Source organism: Pollachius pollachius (assembly GCF_949987615.1).
Source record: "Pollachius pollachius genome assembly, chromosome: 8".
NCBI classification, from domain to species: domain Eukaryota; kingdom Metazoa; phylum Chordata; class Actinopteri; order Gadiformes; family Gadidae; genus Pollachius; species Pollachius pollachius.
In genome coordinates, this window is record NC_136941.1 from 25,961,850 (window position 1) to 25,979,887 (window position 18,038).

The 18,038-nt window shown below is 47.0% G+C and overlaps 1 protein-coding gene across 1 annotated transcript in view; it reads left to right on the top strand.

The window, feature by feature from the left end:
* The window catches only part of aldh1l1 (aldehyde dehydrogenase 1 family, member L1), a gene marked incomplete at both ends in the record, with an annotated part of 34,903 nt that overhangs the window by 10,345 nt on the left and 6,520 nt on the right, over positions 1 to 18,038 (top strand). The window contains 12 exons of the mRNA XM_079740967.1: positions 2,223 to 2,312; positions 2,503 to 2,640; positions 3,009 to 3,134; positions 3,564 to 3,655; positions 4,355 to 4,502; positions 5,035 to 5,154; positions 6,229 to 6,356; positions 6,637 to 6,787; positions 16,285 to 16,355; positions 17,024 to 17,129; positions 17,219 to 17,306; positions 17,459 to 17,552. Of these exons, the coding sequence (XP_079597093.1) occupies positions 2,223 to 2,312; positions 2,503 to 2,640; positions 3,009 to 3,134; positions 3,564 to 3,655; positions 4,355 to 4,502; positions 5,035 to 5,154; positions 6,229 to 6,356; positions 6,637 to 6,787; positions 16,285 to 16,355; positions 17,024 to 17,129; positions 17,219 to 17,306; positions 17,459 to 17,552 (1,352 nt within the window). The remainder of the gene's footprint in view (positions 1 to 2,222; positions 2,313 to 2,502; positions 2,641 to 3,008; positions 3,135 to 3,563; positions 3,656 to 4,354; positions 4,503 to 5,034; positions 5,155 to 6,228; positions 6,357 to 6,636; positions 6,788 to 16,284; positions 16,356 to 17,023; positions 17,130 to 17,218; positions 17,307 to 17,458; positions 17,553 to 18,038) is intronic.

Consider the following 18,038-nt stretch of genomic DNA (forward strand, 5'->3'; position numbering starts at 1 on the left):
AAGTGCTGCAAAACATACCCAAACCAAAAACCCTGGATTAACTGTGATGTACGGTCCATGCTTTGCCTCTGGTGACACTAAAGGCTACAAAAAGACCAGAAATGACCTACCTAGATCCATCAGAGTAGCCAAGAGACAGGACAGAGTGAAGTTGGAGGGATACTACTCCACCGCGGATCCACGGCGCATGTGGCAGGGCCTGCAACACATCACAGACTACGAGCAGCGGAAAAGGGCGGGCACAACCAGCCAAAGCCCACTGCCAGATGAGCTGAATGAGTTCTAAGCTCGCTGCGACGACCTCAACACCAACAGAGGGATTCTACCAACAGAGGCAGCACAGAGCTCTTCACTCACGGTGACATCAGCTGAGGTGTGCAGGGCGCTGAGGAGAACGAACTCCCGGAAAGCAGCAGGCCCTGACAACATCCCGGACCGTGCACTGAGGGTCTGTTCAGCGGAGCTGGCTGAGGTGCTAACAGATATTTACAATCTGACCCTCTCACAATCTTCTGTGCCCACCTGCTTCAAGACCAGCACCATTGTGCCCCTCCCTAAGAAAAACACCATAACCTGCCTAAATGACTACCGTCCCATCGCACTCACTTCAATTGGGATGAAGTGTTTTGAGAGGATCATCATGTCCCACATTAAAAAGACCATCCCGGACACCCTGGACCCCCTACAGTTCGCGTACTGTCGGAACCGGTCCACTGACGACGCAGTAAACACCGCCATCCACACAGCTCTCACATCTGGAGAACAAGGACACGTATGTTCGAATGCTGTTTATCGACTACAGCTCAGCATTCAACATGGTCCTCCCAACCCGACTGGCTGAGAAGCTCCTCATCCTCGGACTGACACCTTCCCTCTGCAGCTGGGTTCTGGGTTTCCTCACAGACAGACCCCAGACAGTCAGAGTTGGTACCCGGACATCAGGCACAAGGACGGTGAGCACAGGGACCCCCCAGGGCTGTGTGCTGAGTCCTCTGCTGTACACCCTCTTCACCTACGACTGTGCCTCCACCCAGCGCAACACCACCATCATGACACAACAGTCATCGGACTGATCACTGGTGGGGTGGAGACAGACTACAGGGAGGAGGTGGCTCAGCTGGTGTCCACAAATAATCTCTCCTTAAACACAGAGGAGACTAAGGAGTTGATTATCGACCCGAGGAAGAGGAGAGACCAGCACAGTCCATTACACATCGGTGAGACTCAGGTAGAGAGGGTGAAAACCTTCAATTCCTTGGCATCAGCGAGGACCTCTCCTGGTCTCACAACACCCAGCACATTGCCAAGAAGTCTCAGCAGCGGCTGTACTTCTTAAGAAAGCTGAGGAAATTTGGACTGTCCACCAAACTCCTCAGCAACTTCTACAGGTGTACAGTGGAGAGCCTCCTGAGCAACTCCATCACAGTGTGGTTTGGGAACTGTACAGGAAAGGAAGGCTCTCTAACGTGGGATTAAAACTGCACAATACATCTGTGGAGCAGCCTTCCCATCACTTCAGGATATTAACACCCGGGTCACAAAGAGGGCACACAACATCACCAAGGACGCTACACACCCCCAGCACACACTGTTCACACTGCTACCATCTGGGAGACGCTACAGGAGCGTGAAACCCAGAACAACCAGACTTAAAAACAGTTTTTTATCCACAGGCCATCAGGCTGCTGAATGACTCTATTAAACACTGATGACAACTTTGTATTTGCACTATATTCAATACTGTGAACTATATTTCTTTTCAACTGTGAACTACATTTGCACTATGTACTTAATTATCTAATAATAATATTCAATATCCAATGTATATATTCAAACTTCTTATATTTCAATGTCTTGCAGTGCCTTCTGCTGTATGCGAACATTGCACATGCTAAACAGCACCTTATATTTAATTATATTTAACTGTTGTTTAACTAAATTCTGCTATTTGTACAGATTTACTTTATTTTAAGTATATTTTGTGTGAAGGGAACTTGCAAATTAAGAATTTCATTGCCCGGTGCAAACTATGTTTCCATTGTGTATATGACAATAAACATGTTGTATCTTGTATCTTACGTTGAGAATAATACCGGCCGGCAACGCTGCCATTTGTTTGACTTTCACTTCCTATTGAACAAGACAGGCTGTCTGTCACTGACCTTCGTGGATGTTCGTCTGATGGCTGACTGACCCCTTGACACTGGTTTGTCTCGTATTAGATCGACTGGAACCAGCCGGCGGAGGCGCTCCATAACTGGATCCGAGGAAACGACAAGGTCCCTGGGGCCTGGGCCATGGTGGACGGCCAGGTGGGGAGAGCAGCGCTCTCACCAGATGTTCTGTTCCATACAAACCTAACCCTCACCCTCACTAGGTTTTATGCCCCATCCGTCTGACTTATTGGTTAAAGCGTGAATGGTCAAAATTTTTTAGGACAAACGACATGGAAGGAAGTCTCATTGGAAACAAACGCTAACTCTTTGGTTCTCCTGCCACTAGAGAGTGACGTTCTTCGGTTCCTCTCTGGCGGCCGGCGGTGCGGCGGCCGGGGGCCAGCCTCTGGAGATAGAGGGGGCCAGTCGCCCGGGCGTCGTCACCAAGGCAGGCCTGATGCTCTTTGGCAACGATGGGAAGGCTGTAAGTCACACACACAACGCACACGCACTCATGCACACACACTCAAGCACACACCCATTTGACCTGTGATCCAGAATTTCCATAGCCACAACCGTACGCATTTACTCCGCTTTGAAAGGTTTGGGCCTTTGCTATGAAAAGTATTGGGGGCCTGTATGGGGGGGGGCATATTGGGGCCAGTGTTGAGCCACTCCCGGCAATGTTACTGCTTTCCTTCACAACACAGCCACACCGGCACTGATCTGGTAATATTGCCAGTGCAGATTTCAAAGAATTACAAGCCCTGTTCCCACTCACACCAAGCAGGAGTTGTTCTGGGAGTTTTCTGGGTAAGGGGGCTCACGTCCGTCTCTCCTCTCCCCCCGCAGCTGCTGGTGAAGAGCCTTCAGATGGAGGGAGGGAAGATGATCCCGGCGGGGCAGTACTTCAGCTCAGGGAGCAGCGCTGCTGTGGAGCTCACTGAAGAGGAGCAGGCCTTCGCGCTGCAGATGAGGGTAGGCCACCGTCGTCTCGCCCTGGTCGTCAGAGGGGTCCGCAGTGGGCCCTGATATACAACAGACCCGTATTTGAAACGATTGCAGTTTGGAGATGTGAAAACATGTTCAAACTGTGAGAATGTTGGGGTGTTGGACTGTTTAGAAATGTGCTCTTCATTTCAACAGCGTAAATGTAATGCAGTTTGTACGTACATACATACTCGTGTCCGTAAATACGTACGCATGTGCATACAGACAGACGGACATACATACACACATACAGTTTGTTAGGTTTAGACAGTTTGTGTCATCATGACCAGAAAATGTATTGAAGAAATTAGTATTTCTTCAGCTTCTGGTGTTGCATGTGCAAATAAAGTAATTTGGAAAATAAGTAAAACTTGATGAGAACAATACCACATAATGCTATCTTTTTCTCATCGGCAGGCTGTGTGGCAGAGCATCCTGACCAACGAGGCTGAGATCCAGGACGCCACGGACTTCTTCAAGTCCGGGGCGGCGTCCATGGATGTTGTCAGGTGACCGTTGGGGGGCCGCGACCTCGTTCAGCCTGGAGCTCACCGTGGGGCCGCGCTTACCTTCCAGAGAGGTTGTGTGTGTCTGTGGTCAGGCGTGAGACCGCAGACAGCCGTCCTCCCCTGGGGCTGAGCGCGTCTGATCCTCTAGTGTCCCTCCTATCCTATAGGGACCCCCGACCCGAACACTGATGTGTTGGCTGAGGTCGTCATCCAACAGTTGGCAGCGTCCAACAATAAGTAGTGAACAGGAGCATCAGCTCTCCTTGGGGCTCCAGAGGGAATAGAAGAAGCGGACTTTGGATGCAATAATCGCCAGTATAGGAACCGGTTGTACTTAAGAAATAAGACCTTCCCCGACCTTTTGATTTGCCTAGAACCGCCAGTGGGATGGTTTTATTTCATTCGAAGCCGCCTGGTTTTACGAGGAAAAGGAAGGAAGTGACATCCAAGTCTCATTATATATAACTATATAAATATATATATAGCTCACGTTTAGTTATGGTTATCAGAAGCATTAGTTTAGCGCTCCAGAGCTCTCGTTCAATGCACGAGCTTGAGCTGGCTCAGTTCATTTCCCAGCCACAACTCAGTAATGACGAGGCACTTCAGATTCTTCCCCTTAGTCCGTTTACCCTTATCTCCCAGCAATGATCTAAATATATGACGTTTAATAAATTCAACCTGGAACTCTGCCCCTAGGCTGGTGGAGGAGGTGAAGCTGCGAGCAGCGGGCTGCAGCCTGCAGAACGAGGACGTCTACATGAACACCTCCTTCCAGGAGTTCATCCAGATGTGCGTGAGGAAGCTGCGGGGGATGGACGGAGAGGAGGAGCTTCAGGTGGACTACGTGAGTCTCTCCTCCGTCGCCTCCGTCAGCTCCGTCTTTCCTCTGTGTCGCCCGTGAGTCTCTCCTCCGTCGCCTCCGCCTTTAGGTTAGCTTCACCGCGGCTAGCTTCCTTGCGCGGCTGATTTCTGTGGAGGCTAAGCAGGACTGGTCCTGGTCCGTTCCGGATGGGAGACCACAAGGGGCTGGTAGAGGTCTCTGAAGGCCCGTAGGGGGCGCTCTTCCCTTTGGCCTTTAGAGAGCCGAGCCACGCCCACCGCATGCGACACGCCTGGACCTAAGAAACCAAAGAAAATGGAAATCGATATGTGGTAGTAACGCCTCCCCCGAACCGCTGGGCCGAAAGTAAGAACCCAATGGGGTGGAGTTACCACTTGTTAACCCTCCTTCCCTCTCTCCCTCCCTCTTTCCTTCCTCGTCCCTCCCTCCCTCCCTCCCTCGTCCCTCGTCCCTCCCTCTTTCCTCCCTCGCCCCCTCCGCCCACTGGTCTTGGCGCACCCTGTCTCTGATCTAAACTCTGGTATTCTGACCTCAGGTGGAGAAAGAGGTGAACAACATGACAGTCAGGATGCCCCACCAGCTCTTCATCAACGGAGAGTTTGTGGATGCCGAGGGAGGAAAGACCTACAAAACCATCAACCCAACCGACGGCACGGTAGGACGGGAGGGGCCACACTAAGGGACCCTGCAGGTCATGGTCTCAGGACCCTAGAGGTCATGGTGACAGGACCCTGGAGGTCATGGTCTCAGGACCCTAGAGGTCATGGTCTCAGGACCCTAGAGGTCATGGTGACAGGACCCTGGAGGTCATGGTCTCAGGACCCTAGAGGTCATGGTCTCAGGACCCTAGAGGTCATGGTGTCAGGACCCTAGAGGTCAAGGTGTCAGGACCCTAGAGGTCATGGTCTCAGGACCCTAGAGGTCAAGGTGTCAGGACCCTAGATGTCATGGTGTCAGGACCCTAGAGGTCATGGTCTCAGGACCCTAGAGGTCATGGTCTCAGGACCCTAGAGGTCATGGTGCCAGGACCCTAGAGGTCATGGTGCCAGGACCCTGGAGGTCATGGTGCCAGGACCCTAGAGATCATGGTGTCAGGACCCTAGAGGTCATGGTCTCAGGACCCTAGAGGTCATGGTGCCAGGACCCTAGAGGTCATGGTCTCAGGACCCTAGAGGTCACAGTGTCGTGACCATACCATGCTACATCTACCAGGGTTATGGGGCAGGGTTATGGGCTCTGATCCCCCGTGGTCTGAGTCAAGCTGTAGGCATCCCTGACAGAGACGACCTCTACCTCTCATTCATGTCCCGTATCTGAACGATCATGTCATCCTCTGCAGCGATGGATTTGAACCTTCAGAGAAGCTAACCCCTCACCCGTTTGACACATGCTACGTCATTTAAAATGTGTATGCAAAGATTTAACACACCAGACTCGGGCTGAGGCTCTTCCAGTGTTACCAACCGTATCAAAACCAAAAGGACGTGAGTCTTAAGCTTGACCCCCGATAAAGGCTGCTCAATAAATCATTATAATTGTTTGATTCAGATAATTAAAGTTTGCTGCTTTAGTTGTTATTATTATTATATGTACCCTTGAGATTAAGTTCTCATTTCCTCTCATCTCACATATCAAATATTATATCTCCTATAAACTGATGCCCTCAGTGTTGTCCTCATGACTCTGAGGTTCAGATGATGAGGTGTTGCTCCTCCCTCTGTCTCCCCAGGCCATCTGCGAGGTGTCTCTGGCCCAGGTGGGGGATGTGGACCGGGCCGTGGCGGCCGCCAAGGACGCCTTCGAGGATGGGGAATGGGGCCGGATGAACCCCCGGGACCGAGGCAGGCTTCTCTACAGGTCAGAACCACTATGACCCCTGAACAGGAACCACAATGGCCGACTCTGACCAACGAGCAGAAGGCCATCATCACTGTTTTGTTTGTTAATAGACAGATGATTTTCATTTCGGGCACACATTAAGTATTCAAGAAGGGCAGACAACAGACAGGGTTTATTGCTTTACTTCTATAAAAAGTCTAAAATGTATTGTTATACTTGTTGAAAATCCTTGTATGTATACACACACCAGTCTCCACATTTACCCACCTCCGCCCTCACACCCTGGCCTCCCTCCCAGGCTGGCGGACCTGATGGAGCAGCACGAGGCGGAGCTGGCCACCATAGAGACCATGGACTCCGGGGCCGTGTACACGCTGGCCCTGAAGACCCACGTGGGCATGTCCATCCAGACCTTCCGCTACTTCGCCGGCTGGTGCGACAAGATCCATGTAAGGAACTTATTCTATATGTGTAATCAAAATGAGTCCTTCATTTTATAAACATTATTTGTCATGCATTAGGTTGTCTGCCTTGGATGTGCATAGCGGGTTTGAAATCCACTTTTTTTATAACCAGAGCTTCCAGATGCGGATGCTAGGGATGAAACATTGCCTGCTCGTAGCAGAGCCTCCCCGCACACACAGCGTCTCTCTACAGGTCCCTGAACATACCGTCCCTCGCCTCCACCGCCAGGAAACACTCTGTGTGTTCACAGGACACTCAAGAAAATCTAATTATTGGCTTACTCCGACTTTGATTGGATTTTTTTTATTTTTTTTACTATTTAACATTTATTTCTAGAAGCAATCATACAAGGAACAAATATACAACAATACAAAACAACATAGCACATGTTCACTCCGCATTGACCCATTAAATTTAAATCATATTACACATACAGCAGGTACCCAATTCAACTAATTCAAGCCCATATGCAATCACCGATGTATTTTTACCACATCACGTTTTCATCGGGAGAAATTTCCTCCCTGTTGTTGTTATTATTGAGAGTTTCTTTCCCTAATCAGTCTCTTTAGCTGCATTATTACAGGTGCCCACTTAACAGTGAAAGCATCAGTCCTGAGTTGGAGATTGGCTGTAATACTCTCCATCAAATATACATTTTTTACTCCTACCCTCCATTGTTGGACAGTTGGTGGATTAATATTCCTCCATAATACAGTTATCATCTTTCTTGTGATCAACAACAACACCCTGATTAAATACGCCTGATTTATATTTATTGTATTTCCTGGAGTCTTTCCCAATCTAAACATTTCTGGCTCCAGTGGTCTACCCCCATAATTAGCTTGATCTCAAGATGAATGTCTCTCCAGTATGGATCCAGTTTGGGGCAATCCCAGATGATTGGATAATTAAGACGCATGTATACACCTTAACCGGATCGGGTTACTCATAGTCGGATTAAGACCTCTAGATTATTAGATTGATAGTCGCATTAAGCATGCATGTATACGTTCAATTTGATTGGAATTGGATGTTAAGTTCTGCGTCTGCTCGAGATCTTTTCCCGGGGTTGTGAGCTGGAAGTATAAGGAGACGATAGTCGTGTTGTTGTCGCCGTCGGAAAACGAGAAACGGCGATTTATTTAAAAGGGTGGCGAAGAAGCTGGTGTCGTGCCAATGTAGTTACCCCCTATAAGAAGTGTATCATCATCAACATGCATTCAGTACACGCTACGCTTCTGTTACGAGAGTATCGCATGTGTGTGCGTGAGAATGGCAGTGTGTGTGTGAGTGACCTCAGCGAGTGAGTGGACGAGCGAGGAGAGCGAGCGGTAGAGTGGACTGTAAAGTTAGTGGAACTATGAATAAAGTATCCAGCTTTTCAAGAACTGGTGGCCGCTTCATTCCGACCTATAAGCCATCCGTACTCGAGTACAGTTCAATTCCGTGGCCTCAGTACACTTTGGAGAGGTGTGCTCAGGCCACGGTGCGGTGCTAAAGAGCCCACACGTGCACAAGCACGGATACGCAACCTGAGCTGGATGACGTTTAGTCCATGCGAACCGTACTCCACAGGCCAGCGGCACAGTGGGATGGGGGAATCATACTTGAGTACGGTACTGGGCAACTTTGCCTACTGTGAGTGCGCCCTCAGACAACGACGAGCACACATCCTCCCCTCCCTTTAACCTTTAAGCAGCAGTAATTTGTTTAAACGGACTAATTTGGCACTGCAGGTAACGTTTCACATTTTATATGACGTAGTCCATAATTGATTGAGGCCTGAGGGCAGGCTGAGCCAGTGAGAAGGGAGAGCCCAGACTAAGGCTGAAATCAACAAATAGCTCCATTAACTGGTGAATACAATAGAGGAAGGTGAATCAGCTTTAAATATGACTCACGAGTTCCTGTTCCTTAACAGGAAAATGTCAGTGTCCCCTAGTTGGGGGGGGTGGCACTTAGGTCAAGGGTGGGGTTGGCTGGAGCAAAACCTGCGCCCTCAAACTACTCTGGCTGGAGGAGCCCTGAAGCAAGAGAACAAAAAGTAGCACAACCAACATGAGGGCCCCAGAGAGGGAAGGACCAGCAGAACGTACATGGACTCTAGCACAGGTGCACCGTAGCCCTGGGATCCCGCCCCTCTCTGCCCAGTGGCCAACCATGAGGTCAGCTGGATAACAGCCAAAGAGGGAGACATCGTCACACTGGACCCCCGGTGCAGATGGCTTCTGTGATGGATGGAGACAAAAATACAAGCAGTGCTTTAATGTTTCAACAATACGGGACGAGGTGAAGCAGAGCCCTTTTATCTTTCCCATAAGTAACCTCTACAGTATGAAGTCCCCAACAGCAGCAGCACCTTGGGATTCCCCTGTAGACCTGCAGGCCTGTAGGTATCTCCGTTCTGCATCGTAGACGGGCACAGTCAACCCAAGTTCAATCAGGTCAAAGTTCAGCAGCTGGTCTCGCTGGTGGCTCAACAGGATGAGGTCACCTCTTAAGTCAGCCTGGAGGATCCCTGTTGCTTTCAACGCCTGGAATGAGACAGACATCTGTGGTTACAGAAACAGAAAGAAGGGTCATTGTTTTCCATGCTGGTATTTAATATCAGACATATTCCTCCAACTTCAATCAGCGCTTACACACATTATTAGAGAGCGAGTGGACCTGTTGAGTAGTGGCACTGATTCCCTAAAGGCTCAAAGGTCGTAGGTTTGCATTCCAATCATCGCAAAGTCCTGCATCTGTAAGACACACAGGGCCCTGGGCTCAAACCAGCGCGGGCGTGTAGGACTCGGCCCTGGTCCAAGTCCTGGATTAGTTTCGGTATCCCAATCTGTACATGGACTGACAAATAAATTGGGCTATTAGAAATACTAGAGTTTCCACCTCTGATTGTAATTAAACCAATAGCCATAATGTGGAAACCCCACATTATGTCGATAATGTAACACATTTCTGAGTGCATAATATAATAGCATTTTGCCTATAATGTTACAACGTATAACATTTTGGTTCACCTAGTACATAATGAAGCAAGCATAATAATTTCCTCCTTACGTTACGTAAGGCAAGCATAATAATCTTTTCAAAGTTTTCACAATTTTTTGCCGCATCTGTGTATCGGGAGATTCTACCCTGAGGGTGATTCACACATAATGCTTTATATGTGGACATCGTTGTCGTTTAGACATCAGTAGAATTAACGGGGGGTTAAGGGGGGTGGGCTTGCAGGGGGCGTCATTGACATAGGGTCTAAGTTCACAAGAGGCGGGATAAGTGTGGCCACTGTCACTGTAGTTTGTTTGATCGTAGACAAAATGGAGGCAGAAGGGGCAGAACTACTCGTGATCATCTTAAAGGTTGCTAAAATGATGCATCATATATTCTGTTGCATCCACAAAGTCCGAAGCATCGATCGATGAAAGATTGGAGCATGAGTTAGAGACAAATAGAAGAAATGACGAAGAAGAAAGGCGTCGCGAACGTTACCGGAGAAAGAGAGCGTATTCTTTTGCTTAATTTCACATATAACTAACACCTGGACAAATATAGTTGATTTCTGTGTTTAACTGAGAAAACATGGAGTGGATGGACGGGACCGTATAATGTTCAGCTGACTGTTGTCAGTAATAATGATAAAAAAAATCATTTTCTATACACGTGCAGTAGGGTCGAGCTTATTTATGAACTCTTGAAATATGATCTTCTTACCCTCTCATTTTGTTCCTATATATAAAAAAATAAATCTGGCAAAATATGAGCACAATTGAACAATATTTAGAGGTAGCTCAATGACCGTGAAGTTTCTCATACCCAAAAGCTGCAGCCGCCTTTTTTTTTTTTTTCTCGTTTCTTTACTCCACCACAGAGATGTTTGTCCAATCCTTGGAGAAGCTCTATCAGTGAGTATGGTTGTCCATAACTTGTTCTAAGTTGTTTATAATGTTTTGTGCATTAAAATAGGGTTCAAAGCATTTATGTTCAGTAGTGAAAAACGAACTAACTATGCTAAATGCTAATCGGGAAGCTAACTGTTTAGCTATGATTATAAAGGCTAAGTTAGCACATTGTGAAGCCTAACTTATGTTAGATAGTGAATTATTTGGTGGGTTTGTTGCCATTGCTGCATTTAAATACCTAATTTACTCTACTTACCAGACAGCATCCGAGCTATGTGCTTTGACACCACCAGCTCAAACACTGGTCGGATTGCTGGTGCCTGTGTCCTTCTAGAGCAGAAGCTTAAGAAAGAGCTCTTGTCACTGGCTTGAAGGCACCACATTATGGAACTGATAATTGGTGCAGTGTTCCAAGTATGTATGGGAGCCACATCTTCTCCCGGGGTTCCACTCTTCAAACGGTTCCAGGAATACTGGGAATTTATTGACACAGCAAAGTATGAACCGGGGATTGCAGCCGATGATGTGGCAGGTCTTGTGGAAGACATTAAGCAAAGCAGCATTGGTTACGCCAACATGCATCTTGAACAGAGTCTACCAAGAGATGACTATAAAGAATTCTTGGAACTCGTGGTTGTGTTTCTCGGTGCTGCTCCTGCACGAGGAGTGCGATTCATGTCACCTGGTGCAATGCACCACGCCCGTTGGACGTCCAAAGTTCTATACGGTCTCAAGATCTGGATGTTCAAGGCTCAGTTCAAACTGACTCCCGCAGAAGAGAGAGGGTTACGTGATGTGTGTGTGTTCGCAGTACGTGTCTACCTGAAAGCCTGGATCTCTGCTCCTCAGGCATCAGGTGCTCCTTCCAATGACCTGCTGCTACTTAAGTCACTGCTTGAATACTCATCAATCCATTCAGCCATTTCAAAGTCAACATCACGCAAGTTTTCCAAACACTTATGGTACTTGTCACAGGAACTTGTTGGCTTGGCTTTCTTCGACAGTCGGGTCAGTTCGTCAACCAAGAGACGGATGGTTAGTGCCATGCAGAATGAAGAAAACCAAGAGCACGATCATTCCAAGCCAATCACTGTTCATCTGGATTCATTCAATGACAAGAACTTAGAAGACTTTGTCACAGCAAAGTCAATGAAACTGATCAGAATCATGGAACTTCCAGATGGATTTCTCGCGGTTGATCCGGACTTGTGGCAGGACAGAGATGATTACAAGCAGGCTACAGAAGCAGTCAAGTCTCTTAATGTTGTCAATGACCAAGCTGAACGTGGAGTGGCACTCATTCAGGAGTACAGTGGATTACTAACCTGTGATGAAACGCAGCTGCAATTCCTGCTGCAAGTTGTTGAGGACCATCGCAGATTGTATCCTGATAGCAGGAAACAGACTCTGTCCGGGCTGCCATGAAAACAATAAATCTAGAGTTTGTTGGACACTGATATTAGTTGTCAGAAACTGAACAAGAATACACTATTACTGTGTTCAAAATAAATAGTGTTGTTTAAAATAAATTTGTAGAAATACTCCTAAAAGTTGTGTAATTCGTTGCATTTTTATCAATTTCGTAATCTTTGAGGCACTTGAGCTACCCCTAAACATAAGAATTTATTTTTCAAACTTTGCATAGAGTGTTTTTTTATTATGCCGCACAGATTAGGGGGGTAAGACTTAAAAAAAAAAAAAGGAACAAAAATGTATTACTTTAAGCTCCACCCTAACGTGCAGCTGTGAACTCATTTATCGTAATTTATTGTAGGACGTGTACTTTGAGGGTTATGATAAGACCTATCTTTTAGCGTTCACCACAAATGACTCTTAAAAACAGTGCCAACATTTAAATATGTTTTAACCATTCAGCGAACAAAAGGTTGATTATCATTTAGGGCAGTGATTCTTAAACTAGGGGTAGCGACCCCAAATGGGGTCTCCAAAAACTTCTGTGGGGTCGCCAATTATTTTCTGTATTCAGTCTGAAATTATTATTATGCCAGGTGAAACAAAGGAAAATAATATTGGGGAAAAAAATCTGCCTTTTTCTTATTTACACGCAGTTAAGAGAAGAGAGAAAATATGTTTTCGTCTTTGATGATAGAAACAATGTAACTATCTGCTCCCACTATATGCGAACTCAACTTGTCCCCGCTATTTCAAGTAAAACAAAATAAAAAGACATAGGTAGACTACTAGCCAAAATGGAGAGGTGGCTGCTTAAAAAATCGAACAAAAGCTCGGAAGTGCCAGCTACCAGTGCGTCTACTCCTCCGCGATCCTCAGATGGGACAAGTCTACAGGCCGGGGAGAATAAAAAGGAACAAACGAGGCGTCGGCATTATCAGAAAGAATTTCTGAAATATGGATTCACTTGCCAAGTAAAAGATAACCTCGACCACCCACAATGTGTGATTTGCGGCATTGTTCTGGCGAATGAGAGCTTAAAACCTGTCAAAATGAAATGACATCTCGAAACCCACCATCCCGAGGACGCTACGAAACCAGAGACTTTCTTTCTGTGAAACGAAGCTGCCGTGCAAGGGCAGAAGACTGTAGCGCATGGGCAAGCTACCTTGCCCACCAAAGCCTTGGCAGCTTCCTACGAAGTGGCCCACCTTGTGGCAAAAGCACAGAAGCCACACACAATTGCCGAAAGCCTCATCCTCCCTGCAGCGATGACCACCGTAATACATGGTGAAAAGATTGCAAGTGCGCTCAAGCAAATCCCCCTCTCCAAAGATACAGTGTCCAAGCGCATTATCGAGATCGCTTATGACATGAAATGTCAGATAATCGAGAGAGTAAAAAACTGCAGGTTTTCTTTACAGTTAGATGAGTCTACTGACGTGGCAAGTGTCGCTCAATTATTGGTGTTTGTTCGCTACAGTTATGAAGGAAAACTTCCCGAGGACATGCTGTTCTGCTCTCCGATGGAGGGAAGGTGTACCGGCAGTGACATTTTTAATTGTCTCAATGGTTGGATGGAAGACGCAGGGCTGCAATGGGCCAACTGCCTAAGCATATGCACAGACGGTGCGGCAGCTATGTTGGGGAAAAATAAAGGGCTGAAAGCAAAGGTCCTTAGCGTTGCACCACCTGCCAAGTTCACCCATTGCATTATCCACAGAGAGGCCCTGGCATCCAAGACACTTGAGCCCGAGCTTAACTATGTCCTCCAGACAGCAATTAAAATGGTGAATTTCATCAAATCTCGCCCACGCAATACTAGACTCTTCACCCTTCTCTGTCAGGAAATGGGGTCTACACACGAATCCCTTCTTTTCCATTCTGAAGTTAGGTGGCTTTCACGGGGCAAGGTCCTTACAGGCCTGTTTGAGTTGCGAAGCGAGGTGCGCACCTTCCTCTCAGACGCAAACTCCGCTTTTGCGCACCATCTCACTGACTCGGAATGGATAGCCCTTGCTTCTTTGTCATGCATATTCGACAAATTAAATATGCTCAACCTGTCACTACAAGGCCTCAACACTAACGTCTTGACCCTCTCGGACAAAGTGAATGCTTTCACAAAAAAGCTGCAGCGTTGGGCAGTCCGTGCGGGGAGTGGGGATTTTGAGATGTTTTCGGAGCTGCGTGACGTTTTGGAGGAGGATGGCCTGAGTCGTGTGTGTGTGTGTCTGTGCGCGCGCCATGCACATAGCGTTCTGATCTGATAGCGGCAGCCTACACTTGTTTAATCGTGATTGTTTGGTTTTCTCGGTTCTTGTTCATATGGAATAAATAAAACTAATTACTTTGCTTACTATTTTTTGCTTGATTTAGTTGTTAACGTTTGAGGGGGTGTTTTGAGTAAGGACTTAGAATGGGTTTGGGGAAAGTGGGGTCGTCAGACCTCTCCATACTTTTTTGTGGGGTCGCCAGACAAAATGTTTAAGAACCACTGCTCTACAGCATCCAACCATAGCCATATCTCTGGACGCTGAGAAAGCCTTTGACAGGGTAGAGTGGCATTATTTGTTTTACGTTATGTCAAAATTTGGTTTTGGACCAGTTATTATTAGCTGGGTGAATGCCCTCTATAATAACCCTAGTGCTTAAATTAAAACTAATGGACCAATATCCGAACCTTTCCAACTCCTAAGATCTACCAGGCAGGGTTGTCCCACCTCGCCATCACTCTTTATTTTGGCCTTAGAACCTCTAGTATGTGCTATCCGAGCAGAGAGGAAAACCACTGGTATCCAGATTGGGGGTCATGATTGTAAATCTAATCTATTTGCTGATGATTTGTTAGTAACTTTATCCCAACCACATAAGTCAATCCTGCAAGTGATGAAATTAATTGAGGTTTTTGGGAAGTTCTCAGGGTATAAGGTGAATTTTAATAAGAGTGAAGCCATCCCATTAAATCCTATGACCTACTCTTCACACCTTGGTTCAGCCCCCATTCAATGGAAGCCACAAGGTATGAGATATCTAGGAATCAGCATTAAGACTCCCATAGAGGACATATTTGATTTAAATGGCCTCCTCCTCCTTAAAATAATTAGGGAGGACATTAAGAGATGGACAGTTCTTCCCATTTCATTATGGGGCAGAGCAGAAGTGCTGAAAATGAATATTTTACCAAGATTATTATTTTATTTCTAATATCAGCCATTCCTCTTAAATTCCCTTTTTACTGGTTCAAAGAAATTAATAAATTATTCTCAGATTTCTTGGGAGTAATAAAAAACCAAGAATCAGCTACAAAAGATTATCCAGATCGAGGAAAAGAGGTGGATTGGGAGTCCCAGATGTTTATTCTTATTATCTTGCTTATAATGCTAAAAAAAACAAAAAAAAACCATGGCCGCCCTTAAGAGGCCGTGGCCGCCCTTAAGAGGCCGCGGTCTCTCTAAGAGGCTACGGTCTCTTTAAGACCCGGTTGGGTAGTGAGACGAGGTGCCAGCCAGCACGTCCTTCTCCTCTTCCCAGAGGTCAGGATGAGACATCCTTTAGTGGTAGTTTGACTGGACATTCTGAGGTCATTTTGTGAGCTATGGACCACCACTTTCATCGTTACCCAATGACAAGGTACTTAAAGTGCTCTCCAAGTTTGAGGTCCCTTGGGCTGCTCCGAAGTGGATTTGTAACTGATATGGATAATGATGGCTTATTTGCATAATGGTGTTTGCTCAGCTTTTTTTAATTGTAAACATACCTCAAGGTCAGCCTTCTTATGGAACATGTGTAGGTTCAATTCATGTTCAACGTCATATGTACCATTGTATGATTTTTTTGTAGTTTGGGTTCACGGTTATTCTTTTTCAAGGATTTTAAAGCCGATTAAATGTATAAAAAAGCCTATACAATGTCTTTGCTTTGAAATACAACCAAAGAAGTATACAATGTTTGTTCTAAAAATACAGACATGCACCGAAACCATAGAGCAAATGAGTCGGAAGAATAATAACAATACAAACTAATCCTGATCTTCCATCTGACCTCGTTAACCCTAGCCTGAACCCTAACCTGGTTTAGAGGTGCAGGTGTTCCGAGGCCCAGGGCGGGGTCCCACGCGTCCTCGGCCACGTCCCCTCATACTGCACTGCTCTCTTGTCTTGCAGGGCTGTACCATCCCCATCAACCAGGCCCGGCCCAATCGGAACCTCACCTTCACCAAGAAGGAGCCAATAGGGTGAGGAGATGAGGCCCAGGGTGGCTGGAGCGCGCACTTAAACAACGGGTGCAACCGTTGTTTGCTCTCAATTCAAAGACAGGCTTCAATAGTGAGTCCTCTAGATTGAGTGTAGCGTACGCCAGCTCCAGAGGCGGGGTTTACCAAGCTAATCTACATCTCGCGTTCAACCTTTTTTGTTATGACGGAGAAAACTCTCTCTGCACCACCCTGCACAATCATTTTTAATGCACGATCTGAGGAACGTTTCAAAACAATAATAATTGTTTCAGCTTTAATGTTAATAAGGACGTCACGGCAGTGAGTAAAGGGTGCCTTTTGTAACTGCCGTGACACACGAAGCATGCCGGTGATGTTGTCCATGCTCAGCTAACGATGTCCCACCCTGCCACTTTCAGAGTGTGTAGTGATGTTGTCCATGCTCAGCTAACGTTGTCCCTCCTGCCCTTCAGAGTGTGTAGTGATGTTGTCCATGCTCAGCTAACGTTGTCCCTCCTGCCTTTCAGAGTGTGTAGTGATGTTGTCCATGCTAAGCTAACGTTGTCCCTCCTGCCTTTCAGAGTGTGTAGTGATGTTGTCCATGCTAAGCTAACGTTGTCCCTCCTGCCTTTCAGAGTGTGTAGTGATGTTGTCCATGCTAAGCTAACGTTGTCCCTCCTGCCTCTCAGAGTGTGCGGCATCGTGATCCCCTGGAACTATCCTCTCATGATGCTGGCCTGGAAGACCGCGGCCTGCCTGGCGGCAGGGAACACCGTGGTCCTCAAACCAGCTCAGGTGTGAGAGTACCCTGAACCAGGGACAGACGGAGAACCAGGAAACGGATGTTAGCCTGATGTTAATACGTGGCTAACTATTGTCCTCAGGTCACGCCCCTGACTGCCGTCAAGTTTGCGGAGTTAGCCGCCAGGGCGGGAATACCCAAAGGAGTGATCAATATCCTGCCTGGATCAGGTTGGAACAGACACACACAGACACACACACACACACACACACACACACACACACACACACACACCTAATGCCCTCACCTCATGTGCATATTGTTCTCCAAAGAGTTGTGTCGTCTGTTAAATGACCTCCATGTCTACCTCCTCGCTCACCAGGGTCTGTGGTGGGACAGCGTCTCTCGGACCACCCGGACGTACGCAAGCTTGGCTTCACTGGCTCCACAGAGATAGGAAAACACATCATGAAGAGGTGCGTGGTTCCAGCGTGACGAGCTTCCATTCAAAAGCTTCCCCACAGTAGGAAAACTACCATCATTATGTCCACATTTCCACGTTATAATGAGTTATGTATTTCAAATAGGTTTACGTTTAAGCTCTGAATATATATGGGGCAGGAAAGGCTAGTCCCTAGGGTGTTGGTCTCTCACGCCTGATTTCCACCGGGGACGTACGCGCCGCGGAACGGCTGCGAACTCTGCCCTGCGTCAATCCCCACCGGGCGTGTAACGGTAGTGTAGCGCTGCCTTGTGAGCCAGCCGTATTCACGCGATAATGCTAAACCTAATGTACTCACCTTCCACTCCCAAAACTACTGCAATTAAATGCCAGGCTTTGTCCTTTCTGACATTGTCCTTATAAAAAGGATGATTTATTTCATTAATTATTTTATGTTGCGACAATCAGTCTCTCGTCGTCCATGTTGCCGACCCTCTGAGACCCTTTGATTGATTGACTG